The sequence below is a fragment of the Ixodes scapularis genome, unplaced genomic scaffold, assembly GCF_016920785.2.
Source record: "Ixodes scapularis isolate PalLabHiFi unplaced genomic scaffold, ASM1692078v2 PGA_scaffold44__24_contigs__length_19508400, whole genome shotgun sequence".
In the NCBI taxonomy this organism is placed as follows: Eukaryota; Metazoa; Arthropoda; class Arachnida; order Ixodida; family Ixodidae; genus Ixodes; species Ixodes scapularis.
The window spans coordinates 722949-735762 of NW_024609873.1; the positions used below are offsets into that span (position 1 = coordinate 722949).

The 12814-nt window shown below is 51.8% G+C and overlaps 1 protein-coding gene across 1 annotated transcript; it reads right to left on the reverse strand.

The window, feature by feature from the left end:
* Nucleotides 1-8852: 8852 nt before the first annotated feature.
* On the reverse strand, nucleotides 8853-12424 carry LOC121837507 (vegetative cell wall protein gp1-like). The gene is made up of 3 exons (XM_042293108.1): nucleotides 12276-12424; nucleotides 11512-11873; nucleotides 8853-10135 (listed from the first exon to the last, which is right to left on the reverse strand). Exons 1-3 carry the CDS (start codon nucleotides 12339-12341, stop codon nucleotides 9091-9093), a joined length of 1473 nt encoding a protein of 490 aa, XP_042149042.1. The 5' UTR covers nucleotides 12342-12424; the 3' UTR covers nucleotides 8853-9090.
* Nucleotides 12425-12814: the final 390 nt, after the last annotated feature.

The window sequence follows — 12814 nt, forward strand, 5'->3', positions numbered from 1 at the left end:
TGCTAACTTCATGGTGCAGTGTTCCTACAATGTTTTTAACTAGTCAAATTACAACCCTGTGTCATGCTAACAATGTGCTGCTTTTGCTTTAGGTTTTTGAAGTGTCCAAAGAATATTACATTGAAGTGGCGGCCCGTGCTAATGTACGGATAAAAGCAACGTTGAACTATAAAAGGACACGCTGAACACTCGAGGCTTTAATATTGTGTTTTCCGCACTAACAGCCGTACTCGATTAAGAGTGCTTGCAGCAAGGCTAGCTAAATATATCATCTATCAACACTCCCCTTGGCTGCCCTTTCACATCATGTGGTTGCTTGGATCTGTGAAAATTTAGTCAATTTCATTGGCCATCATATCGTGCGAGTTAGGCACACAATATATTTGAGCGCGCTGTGCGAAAACAGAGACCCGCTAAGATGCCCGCGCCTGGAACATATATCTTTTTTTCCATCGTTCCCCATTTGAGCCAGGTTCCAGCGTTGCAGGCTGGCTTTTTGAAGATGTCGAATGTTTTGCGAACATGTAAGTCGTACTCACATATTGAAACCACCACATCTCGCGCATGCGTTCCGCACTCCTTATTTCAGAAACCGAGAATAAGTATGAAACGTACCTTCAATGATTGTGAGGATGCATCGCAGCTCTCCAGTAAGCGTTTACTTTTGTCTCAGGCAACAGCCGAAAAACTTTGGACACCTCAAATGGGTGACTGGGAGGGCGCAGCCTTGCAATTCCGTAAAGCTTCCTCTTGGAGGGCTAGGCGTGGCGAGGGGCAAAAAACCCCGAAGGGCTAGGCTTTTCTAGGCTTATCTTCACAGAAACCGCTACAAAAAAGGAGCCCCCCCCCCCCCCCCTCCTCGCAACTAGACAAAAGGGAAAGGGCAAAGATAGGGCGAGGAGGACTTTCTGCCAGGCGGAGGAATATTTCTCCAGGTCAGGCTTTAAAGGGACAATGAAGGCAATTTCGGAGATCTTTTTCGCGATTGAACTGGGTTCCAGGCACGTCTCAGGCCACGTTGCCCGAATTTCAGCCCAAAACACGCGCTTGTGGGCCGCGCAAATCAATTAAACAGTTGCGGTAATAATCGTACCGGAAACGACTGGGGCGACGCCCCGAGAGCTGCGGGAGAAGCCAGGAGAAGCGGAGCTCACGTGACCGATGCGGGGCCAAGGAGCGCGACGTCACAAGAGACGCGTCAGCGATTGGTCGAAACGAGAAACGTGCCCTCGGTCACGTTTTAGTTCGCAATTTTTAGAAATACTGTTCTAATTTCCGCTTGAATAACCATCAAAAGTATAAATCGGATCGGAAATGATTACTAAACCATAAATAAAGCAGCATCATTGTTTTTTTTTTCTTTGCTACGCTGGACGCGAAGCCGGCAACGAACAACTATGGGCCAACAAAATAAAATTAAAAAAGAACACGGTACTCGAACGATTTTGCAATGGTAGCTGTAGATGGCTGTTCTATCGGTCGACTGAAGACCAGTATTCGTTCGGGCGACGCTAGTTTTCACGTGTGGGTAGCTGTTCGTGTTCTTCGACGACAAAAAGAGGACGTCCGCGGAGGAACCGGATTCCAGAACGGCGGGATCGCTGCCGCTTTCCCTTCGGCATCTCCCCCGCGTCCGCCCTTCGGCATGCGGGCCGCTCGTTGCCGGCTGGGCGGTCTCCGTCGGGTGATGGCAGTGGCCGCCACACACGTACTCCCGTTCCGTTGGTGTTCGGTCACTGAACGTAAGCTCGAACTCGCTCGCGAGAGCGGCATTCGTCCATGTTGACAGAGTCGGCGCAACGCCCGCGCCACCGCGCTGCTATAACCCACCGCGGTAACCAGTCTCGATCTCCGAAATACTACCGATACCGACTATTCACACTTAACGTCACTGCCTATGTCACCTCCGTTGTCGGAGGCCCAGAAACGAGACTGGAGATGGTTCAGTTTCGGTTTCTTTACTTCTTTCGTCGGCACATAAATACGCGTCATAAATGTCTACAAAAAATTGAACGGCATGCTATGTTCCCAAGAAGCATTCAAACCCCATTAAAAAAAAATTAAATAAAATCGTCTTCATTGTCCCTTTAACGAGCGCCGCAGTAATACACCCGTCGTCCCAAACTGCGCGCCACCGAAATTGGCGAAGAGGTACGTCACCGGCGATCTTCGGTTGCTAGGTGTTACGTCACGGCGTCGCTCCCTACTACCAGCCAATCCAGTGCGGCCTCTGTTGCTACGCGTCCTATCGCCGAGCCTCTCGTAATAGGGACTCCGCCGGCATCTGTCGGCGCTTGCATGTGTTTCCAAGCCAGTTTCCACGGCCAGTGGGGCTGTGGCGCCATTCAGTGGCAACATTGCAAACTTTAGATAGGTGTGCCCCAAATCAGTCCAAGGTCAGCATATGTACCAAGGCACTAACGCGAACGCATAAAAAAAGAACGTAATAAAATAACTTATGTAAGGTAGATGTTGTTTGACTTGATCGCTTCTATGCACAGAATGATGTCCATTGTATGATCTTACTCTTGCAAGGTCTGTCTCCATACCTGCCAACGTACACCTCCATCGTTCCAACCTTTAGTGCAATATTTGGTGGCAGTTCAAAGCTTCTGCATGCGAACAAATTCACATGCTTCAAGAAAGTTATATTTTTAATAGAGGTAACTGACTCTTCCGACATCGCTTGGAACTTCCAGTAACATCGGCGTATACCAACCGGGGGAGGGGGGGGGGGGGCAACGGGGGCGCTTGCCCACGCCAGTTTTCAGAGTGAGGGGGCAAGGCATGTGTTCCCCCCCCCCCCCCCCCCCCCCGCTTAAACAACCGCCACTGGGCAGGGAAAAGAGTGGCCGGCGGCGCCCAAGAAATACCAAGGGCACTGCACCCCGGCCCAGAAAGGGGGGAGGGGGGGGAGGTCTGGTTTGCCCCCCTCCTTTCAAAATTTTACTATCAGTGCTGAATCATGTTCTATATGTCCCTGCATAAGTGTATTTTGCTGCTATAGTTATTCTTTTTTTTTATTTATCTCGAATTGTTAGAGTTGAATTTGCGCCGTGCTACAATGTCATGTTTTGAATTGCTGGCCCGATTCATTTTGTTCTTTGTGTTTTGACCAAAATGAACGCATCTCCACGTGGTGAATGATGTTGATTGGGGCGAAGCTGTGGTGGTGCTTTTCTGCGTAGACGCTGAGCCGCAGCATGCCGAGCGTTTCGTTCGTTTTCATCCATGTCAGAAAGAGAATGGGTAGTATGGAACGTGGTTATATACGCATTTGACCGCAGCGCCCTCTCGTCTATAAGCGTTGAGCCAATGCATGCAAAGTTTAACGCGATTATATACGCATTTGACCGCAGCGCCCTCTCCTGTATAGACGTTGAGTGGCTACATGCAACGTTTCATCCATGACATCCCCAGCTCTTGAGTTACTACCACATCTCAGAACCCCCTACTTGTCCCGCACTCGTGGCCGAGTGGTTAAGGTGATGGACTAGAAATCCATTGGGGTCTCCCCGCACAGGTTCGAATCCTCTCCACTGCGCAAACATTTTCTTTTCTTGCTTTACACGAGCACGTGAGCTCACGAGCACAAGCACCAGCAAGATCGGTGTGAGCACGGACGCCGGACGGACGAGGCTAGACCCTAAGGAGCTTCGCCCCTAAAACAAGTTGGTACACCCCTGTCCAGTAACCAGTCTCGAAGTTTAGAATCCTATAGACCCTATGTTTTCTTTATTATGGTGCATATAGTTCACTGGGTTAAGTTCACCCGGATGGCTTTGAAAACAATTTCTAAGATTCACTCCCAAATAACGTGAAGGCGCGTTACAAGGCTTGCCACATCGATATATCAATGGCGTAGAAAGCGTTACTCTCACTGACGACAATTTTGGTGGGAATAAGCAAAGAGGATAACCCTGTGACTTTAATTTGTCACAAACATTAAGACCGTCAGAAAAACAAAAAACACCGCTAACATGATTTGAAAACGTCTAGAAATCCCGCCACCCGCAAAACGGCAATTTCCTTCAGACAGCTCAGAAAACCGCCGAATCTTGCGGGAAAACGGACGAATTGGCAACACTGCCCCCAGACGCTCCGCTCCCAGCCAGACCCAGAAAGCACATGACTGTGTTGTGCGTGCAACGCATCAGAAAGGGATGTATCTCGAAACGTGCCATTCGCATTTCGACCCATTCTTGTTCGAACCTTTTCAAAACATACATACCGTTGCATGTTTGTTTTTCGCACTGGGTCCCGTTCGCAGTACGACCGAATGGCACGTGGTACGTTCTCGGCCCCAGCTTGGCACCGGCAGCTGGTAACGCTCGGACGGCTCGTAGCGAGGAGGACGTACGAAGCCGCGCTTCAATACAAAGGAGCAGCTCGGCGTTTTATGGCCCAGCGCCTACGGCCACTTCCGGTCATCCCAACGATCGGTATTTGAAACTTCCCAAAGCCACAACCAAGCACAGCAAATCATCACGCACAAATAATGTGCACGAGGCACCATTCTGTACTCTCTCAATTTATCAGACCGATCGAGTCTATCCTCTTATCAGGAAAGGTGAAGACATGCGTGAGCACGCCTTCCATGTCTTGATGACAAAGAATTGTTTTTCTAGATGGTTGTATATAATTTCGTTGTCGCGCGGCTTATTTTTACCGTATTTTATCTTGCTTCAATATACCGTATTTTCCGGCGTATAGCTTGCAAGAACGAAGTCGGGGTCAAAAATGAGTTTTTGCTTACATAGTCCGCACCCGGTGCGTAGTCCGCAAGCGGCGCACAGTCCGCACGTAGTTCCCCTAATCCGAACGTAAACATTATCATACATAGCACACTCTGACAGATGCCTGCTGTACCTGACAACGCTTGTATCATATATGAATTGCAAATAATATACTCTGTAACTCATAAAAGTTTTTGCGTCTCCTTAGTCTTCGCTATGTTGAAGTGCTGCCTGGATGGGGACAACCTTTGGTTTTCGATTATACCCTAGAGGGGGCTGGAGTTATTATGTTGTTGGTTTCTTGGTCTCGCTTATCGACGCTAGCGAGGGCGTCGCCCTCAACCTGCTGCGTCAGCGGCGCGTATTGCCATTTTTGAACCGATAAAAGCGGCTGCGCCTAGCAGCTCGAGGTTCTTCGTTCTACGACCTAAATGCAATAAACGCAGCCAGACCCACTATAGCCTCCGTCTCGGTGGGCTGTCCGGAAACGTAACAGCTCTAGAACGAGCTAGAAAAATACAAAACATTGTATTGTCCGCACTTGTAGATAGTCCGCACCGGGTAAAATTTCAACTTTTAAACATGTATAATCCGCGGACTTTAGTCCGGAAAATACGATACGTGTTGGTTTGTAATATCACGTGCTTGAATAGGCCACTTTCAAAAATGCCTCCATGCAACGCTTCGCGCGTTGCAAGAGGAGAACCAGTTAACCACGGAACGGCGGGGCATGGTCTCGGTTTCGATCACAGCCACCGTCTGTACACCTGCGACCAAGCACGTGAACCACCAAGCCTGCATAACTCCACGCGCATGCGAACGAGCTTGCACGACAGGGGGACCAGCAGGGATGTTGCAATTCATCGTTCTACATTTGCTTACCTTTGCCCGAAATCCGGCCCCATTGGGAACCACAAAAACAAAGTTTTTTTTTTTGTTTGGTATCTTTCGGCTACGCCTACAGTATTGTACACTTGTAGGAAGCCGCAGCAATGGAAACGCAAGCAGCGTGTTCCGTCACGACACGATCGGGGGAATCGGTGGCCGAGTGGTCTAGCGCACACCAGCTCGGAGCACTTGGAGCGAAAGCTCGCGCTGCAGAACCCAGGGATCTTGGGTTCGAGCCCCACCCCTGCCCGTTTCGATCTGGATGAGCATCGTACCGGCGTGCGGTCGTGTATCACTACTGCGTGGTGCACGTTAAAGACCCCAGGCTAGCGGCTGTACTGCACTGGCTAAATTGCTCATCTACAGCTGGGAGGCTCGTCGCCCCTGTGAGGCAGACCAAGTTCTAGGCTGTATAAACACAACACAATTTTTTTTTTTTCACGACACGATCAGACAAAGTTTGAAACTGAAACCAAAACTGAGTGGCCACCTACTACCCAGAATTCATTTCGTGCCACCGTGCCACCAGGGACACTTCGATTCGGGAAAAGGTATATTGGTATAGCAATAAAACCAGTTAGAAGTTTGCGCCACTCCTTGTCATTTGTGCGCCTTATTTTTACGCCGTTGCCTCATTTGCGCTACTTTAATGTGCACTTTGTTTTTCTAAGATCACCAAGCTTTCCTCCCGATACAATGTCATAGCAAGACACGCGCTTCGTGTTCTCACACCTACATAATTGGGCAGGTTTGTTTGATATCTCCTGCCCCACAACGACGCCATTTCGCAGCCGAGCGTATACCAGGAAGTCAGGTTCAACACAAAAGGTAAACTTCCGTTCGGTTTTTGTTCGCTGTTGAAAGCAATTAATTGCATTTGCAGAAATGAACGGCTAACCTTCAGGACCCGTTCTTGCTAGTGTCTTGCGCGAAATCTAAGTGAAATACTTGTACTTGCATACGTTCCTCTGTATAATTTGTTCCATAGTGCTATAGTTCTCGCTGGACATATTATGGTGTTACGTGAAAATGTTAGTTTCGAATACCACTTACCTTTGTCTAACGTATGCTTTGTTTGGTGCAACTTTTCAGGCAACACATCTAGTTAATATATGCCTATTTTTGGGGGAATCATTATAGATACCAAAAAGGAAAAAGAGCAACTGTTCGGCCAAAAACGCGGAAGTTCATATAATAATATAAAATGCGTGCTCATCTATTATTTATCTGTGTATTATCTAAGAGAAAGTGCTCTACATTGAATTCCACCTGCACTGAACTCTCACACAAACCGCTTATGTGAAAGTTGAATGCAGGTGGAATCCAACGCAGAGCACTTTCTCCGGGTATCACCTTTTCAGATTTCGCTCTTTGGTGTACATTAAGCAAGACGTCACAAAGCGTTGGATGTTTGTGTAATGTTAAACTGCAAACAAAATGTTCGGTTAGCATTAGTTCCTCGGAGACAGATTCTGCTATTTATGAGGCCTGAGCTATGCCAATGCTCTGTCTCATCACCGCAAACGGTCGGTACATTTTCTCAGAAACAATTGCAATCAGTTGCCAGTTTCAAACATAAGGGGGCCCCCATCTTTCTAGAAACGCGCTGCGCTTACTGTCGCTTGTCCTTACCTTCTCCTGCGTTGTGGGGGAGAGCGGCGAGTATTGCCGAGCGCGGAACAACGCCGATGGCTGGACAGGGACGCATCCCCGACCCTGATCTATCATTCCTATATATCTTTCGAGTTCACAGCGTGAATTCGTGCATGTGATCACGTTATTTCAGAGGCCTTTTATTGTTCAGGCAAATAACAACACCATTAAAAATCCGACCAGACTACGCGCAGCTAATGACGTCGTGGATTCATTAACTTTCAACATTTCCTCGACGCAACTTTAGTAAAATGAGCTATATACGCAGTGCGGTCTACGTAAGCAATGTACAACGTACGCGTGGTGTCTCCTTTCGGAAACTGTTCGGTCTACAGGATTAATGCGTATCGGCAATATTGCACAATCTTGCCTCATCGCGGCTACTACACGTATAGGGGCGTTAGTGCGCCGTTCGGCGTGAAGGTTCCGTTCCCAGCCCGTCTCACGCTTAGAGTGCAACTGCTCTTCGACAAAGAGCACTTCGAAAGAACCAGGGAAAGAAGCCTTCCCAAGAGCACAGTCGAGCTTCACCAGGACCGCACGCCGTAATCCGAGGTAATGTGGCGTAATCCAGGTGTGCAGATATTCCTCGTGTGGAAGACACTCGCGCAACAGGTCGCACATTCGCACGCACTGAGATTCTCGGCGCCACACGGGAGGTCGCACACGAAGCATTCCTCGGAGACTGGCTTCGTATTGCGGGGCAAGAGAGGGTCTCGGCGGGTCACGATGAGAGAGAGGGAGAGCACAATGCACACAACGGCCGGCGAACACGGAGCACGCACTGCCGACGCACCTGGATGTATCCGACCGGCAGGGAGTGTGTTTATCCAGTTGTCTTCCAGCTGACGCCACGACGGCTTCCATCCACTCACATATTCCACTCGCACGCACAAACAAACGGCGCCGTCTCGCGCGACAGCTGCGCGTACGGGCCCAGTAGGAGAGACGCCCGGCAGGAGACTAGAAACGAGGCGCCCGCTATTATATAAAGGGCCATACGCGCATTCGCGTTTGAGCGCGTTCGAGTGTGCAATGGCGTCGTCCTTGTTGGCGAAAGCGGCTATTAACGGTGCGAAGCGCGTGAACCGTCCATCAGCGCGACGCATAGGAGCAAGACCGGTGCTAAACTTTGCATAGCGTTGCGTCGCGGTTGACCGTTCGGAAACCGAGAAACGAAGGGGGTGATCACGTGCTCGCTGGCACCCGTCGGCGAGGCGTATCCAGTTCTCAGCTCGGATCAGTTCGGATGCGGGACCTTGCCCTTTCGATTTGGGGAGCGGTGGGGGATTACGGGGGCACGTTTTTTTCTGAGGCTGCCATGGTTCGGGTTGAATAGAAATAGCGACAAAACAGCGGGATCCTCTCGAGATCGGCTGCTTCGACGCTGTCGCCGGCCGCCGCCATGTTGCCGTGGCCTTCGTGTACTACTGGTGAGCAGCTAGCGGAAATAGCGCGTTCTTATTGGCTATTGGGGAATTGTAGTAGACCGTTTCCGCAGCCCGCTAAGCACCCGGATAACGCTCCGTAATCCGCCACAAGACCTCGAACTGTGCAGACAAGGTTGGCGGCGCGCATGCGCAGCTGAGGCGTTTTCTTCAGGGATACCGTAGCGCAGGAGAAAAACGGTCTACTACAATTCCCTATTGACTGCAGTCGATTGCGCGTCAAGGGATATGTGCGTACAAGCTTGGCGCAACGCTCTTCGAGACGTTACGCGTCCGCCTTACGCTACTGAAACCTTCACGTTCGAACGCTAATGTACATGCCACGCCGTCCCCCTCGAGGGAAAGGGCGGCTCGGCGAAGCGGCCTCACATCTTGTTGAAGCGTACGCCGGAAGCGCGCGTTTGTAGGTTCTTGATGACGATGCGCGGGTGAAAGGCGTCCGGGTCCGGGTTGATGCACGTCAGGTTGGCGCCCTTGAGGAAGCCCCTGCTGCCGCTCCGGTGGTGGTTGTGGTGGTGGTGGTGCTGCTGCGACAGGGGCGAGGACGTGGCGGCTTGGCTGACCGCCACGGCCGGCTTCTGGTACAGCGACACCGCGGGGGACGACGCCGCCGCCCTGCGGTACGGGGAGGGCAAGGAGGTCCCCTTGGCGGTCCCCGATGGGCACGCCGTGGGCAGCACGAGGGGAGGCCTCCCAACAGGCCTGCGTACGGGCGCCGGTGCCGGCAGGCCCCGGTGGGACACCGAGAGGTCGAGGGGCCGCGTGTCTTCCTCGCCTTTCGAGGCGCTCGAGGCGAGCGGGGCGGCGGGAGGGGTCCTTGGGGTTTGAGGGTGGGCCTGGGGTGGAGGAGCGGGCAGCCCGGGGTTGCCGGCCTCCGAGCCGTTCCCGGTGGAACTCTGGCTCTTTTTGGCCGGCTCCGGGAGCGACGCGCACTCGGGAGGCAGTTTGCCGGGCGAAGCAGGGCGGGTCTCGCCGCGGCCTCGTGCGACGTCGACCTCGGCGAAATCGGCGCCGTCCAGCTTCCGGTTCTTGGCCGTCGTCGCTCCGTCCGGTCGCTCCGGAGAGCGGCTCCAGGGGCGCCCCTGACTGTCTGGAGGCCGTCCCTGGAGTCTGGCATGCTGCAGCGTCCGCTCGGCGTCCCGTTGCTCCTTGCGCCTGGACTTCCTGGACTGCGGGGAGCGGGGCGGGGACATGGCCTGCGCCACTGCCGGGGGCACCTCCTTCGTCTGGATGGTGATCTTGTTGCTGCTCCTGTCCAGGGTGCTGATGGTAATCTTGGACAGGGCGGGAGGACTTTCGGCGTGAGGCTCAGACGCCTTCTGCCGCTGTTCCTGCTGCGGGGAGGAGGACAGGACCGTTTCCGCGGCCTGGGCACTCCCGAAGCCAGCAGGCGTCTCTGCCGCCATCGACCTGCGAGGAGCATGCAGAATGACAGGCGCGAAATCTTTCGCATGCGCACTCAGAATGACCAGGGGGTCCCCGAGAAAAGAGAACTTTGTTTTTCGAGCCGGGTAAAGAAATTATGAATCACAGAAAGTTTAAAGTCCGTGATAATGTGACGCTAGCAGTTTGGAATAGAACGCAGAAGTTTGAGAACATGACGCGATCTGGATCGAAAGAAAATTAAGAAAAACAAAATTGCACTGTGAACCACGCGCCCACGTAAGCCTAATGTTGTCAAAACGAGAGATGACATTCTGGGTGCCTATAGCATCTATTTAAGTTAGAAGCACTCCTCAGCAAAAACGAAAACAATATCCTCTTTCTGGCTGACAAATGTTTTCCAGTGAAATATATTTCACAAGCGTCCGCAATGTCGAGTTCTGTTTTCACGATCTATACCAACCGCTAGCGTCACGTTTTCGCGGAGTTTCAGCTTTCTGCGATGCATAGTTGATTTACCCGGACCGAAAGACACGGTTTTCGTTTCTCGGGAACACCTTGTACATCCCTGCCTCCCTTTGCGCGAATATGCCCGGTAAGTACATTCTAAATCTATGCCACAGCATCATTTTTCGGGACTAAGGCCACACGCATAAACTCGCAATGCGCAAACACAAGTCTTAGCAAGAACAGGAATATAAAGGAGGAAATAGTCGTTCGGGAGAGTCACGTCTTCTTCATACAACGCAGACGATGCCATTTATACCGCTATGCCACCGGTTCCTCGATGAAACAATCATGCTTTTTGCGCGGCTAATCCGACTCAACTCTCCGAGCAGTCATGATACTTTCCCGATGGTTTCAGTCGATATTTATTTTAATAAACGTGCAAAGACCGCCAGTGTCGACCAACCCTGATCAAACCCGAGAAGTTTCCTAGAGCCGGATGACATGACCACCCTTCAGTCTTAGATTGAGTGCGCGCTGTATACGTGCCAGCTGGACTAACCACCGTCCACACGTCGCGTCGTGACCGCGTTCTTCGCGTGCCAATATTCGGAACGTGGTCAGTGGCCTCAACCAACGGTCAATTGCTTCATCCGGTACAGGGCACGGAGTCCGCCTATTGGACAACGGGATGTTTCGGTGCCGCCGTCCTACGGTTCATATCCCCGACGTCACAACCAAAGCTATTAAAAAAAAGAAAAAGCGGTGGAAGTTTAGTTATCACGTTCCGTCAGAGATGAGAAACTGACTTTGCACTTCTGTCCGTCGATGAGGGCAGAAATATCCCTACTCAAGACGTTAAAAATGAGCGCTTGGCCAATCGTGGAGGGCCGATCACAGCGCCGATCACAGCGCCGATCATAGCGCCGATCCCCTCTCGGAATTCGGGCACTCACGCGTCCCGTGTCTCCGGTAGGCGCGTCTCCGCAGCGGGAACGACGGGCAGGGTGTCAGCGCCCGCAGCCCCATTTGGCGGCTGCGTGTCCCTCGGCACCAGCGTCGCGGGAGGTCCTGCAGCGTCCGATTCCGGACTCGCGACGCTCTGGGCGACGCCTTCCTCCACTCCCGCTGAAGACTCCTCCGGCACCGGTGGACCGGGTGCCGTCGTCTCTTCCCGGGGACACTGCGGTTGTTGTCCGGCCGGGTTCCCGTCGCAGTGCCTCTCGTCGACGACCGCCTGGCCCCCAGCCGTGTCCGTCGAGGCAGGTCGATTTGCAGGTTGGGAGTACACCCGGAAAGCGAGGCGTAGGGGAGAATCCTGCGAACCCCGGATCACGTCCTCCGTCAGGGACTCCATCGTGGTCGTGTTTCCCGGCGTCTAAAAGCCTGTCAACCGAACTAACAATGAGAGCCTTCTCCGGGTTCAACGGGATGAACACCAGTAGATCGAATCGTTCTGGTAAGTAAGGAAGATGAGTCATGTCATATCATCACCCTACACGCCGTTCACGATCTTTTAGAACTGTAACGCCGTCGACTGGGCATCGGAAAGAACGCGCATCACTGCGTTACGCTCCACACCCTCATCGCATGCAGAAGCTGCGTTAATGGATAATGGAAGCATGTTGAGGACACCGCAAAATGAGGAAAAGCTGTCCTCAAAAACTTCAATTCGCTTACACTCGGCAGGAGTGCGTTCGTCGTTATGCTGAAGGCTCACCCTCTTCCAGGCGTAGATGTAGGCCACGTCCATGAGCGAGTAACCTTCGCAGAGAACGTCGTCCATGTGCAGGATGTCGATCTGCGGAGGAAAAACACTGATAAGTCTTGAAATGATCCCAGGCTTTGCGGTCTAACACTTTATTGTTTGCACATTTGTCAATCACTCGCTTGCATTACTTGTGTTAAACAATTATAATTTAACTCCGACGTGAGATGGGATGCGACTCGCACCCTTTAGGTGACTGGTGTGCAATCCGCCTGCTCCTGGTATTGATTCCAGCATCTCCTCAAGACTCGCAACTCACGCGTCGAAAACAGAAAAAAAGCAAAACAACGCTTATTTTTGAATGATAACGCAATTAATGCAAAGGTCCAAGCGAGCTGGACCAGTATGACAATAATTATCCCTGAAGAACGGGAACAAATAGGTACAAACGACAAACCCAAATCTCCAAACACAGCTAGGTAACTGGGGCGCAACCGAAAAAATTTGCCTGGTCCTGGTATCAAACCAGGGACCTCTCCATTTCCAGTAGA

Coding starts and splice junctions, on each gene's coding strand:
- LOC121837507 (XM_042293108.1), bottom strand. CDS start 12,341: ATGGACGACGTTCTCTGCGAAGGTTACTCGCTCATGGACGTGGCCTAC. Junction 11,874..12,275: donor ACATCTACGCCTGGAAGAGG/GTGAGCCTTCAG, acceptor CGGGGTTCGCAG/GATTCTCCCCTACGCCTCGC. Junction 10,136..11,511: donor CTACCGGAGACACGGGACGC/GTGAGTGCCCGA, acceptor TGCTCCTCGCAG/GTCGATGGCGGCAGAGACGC.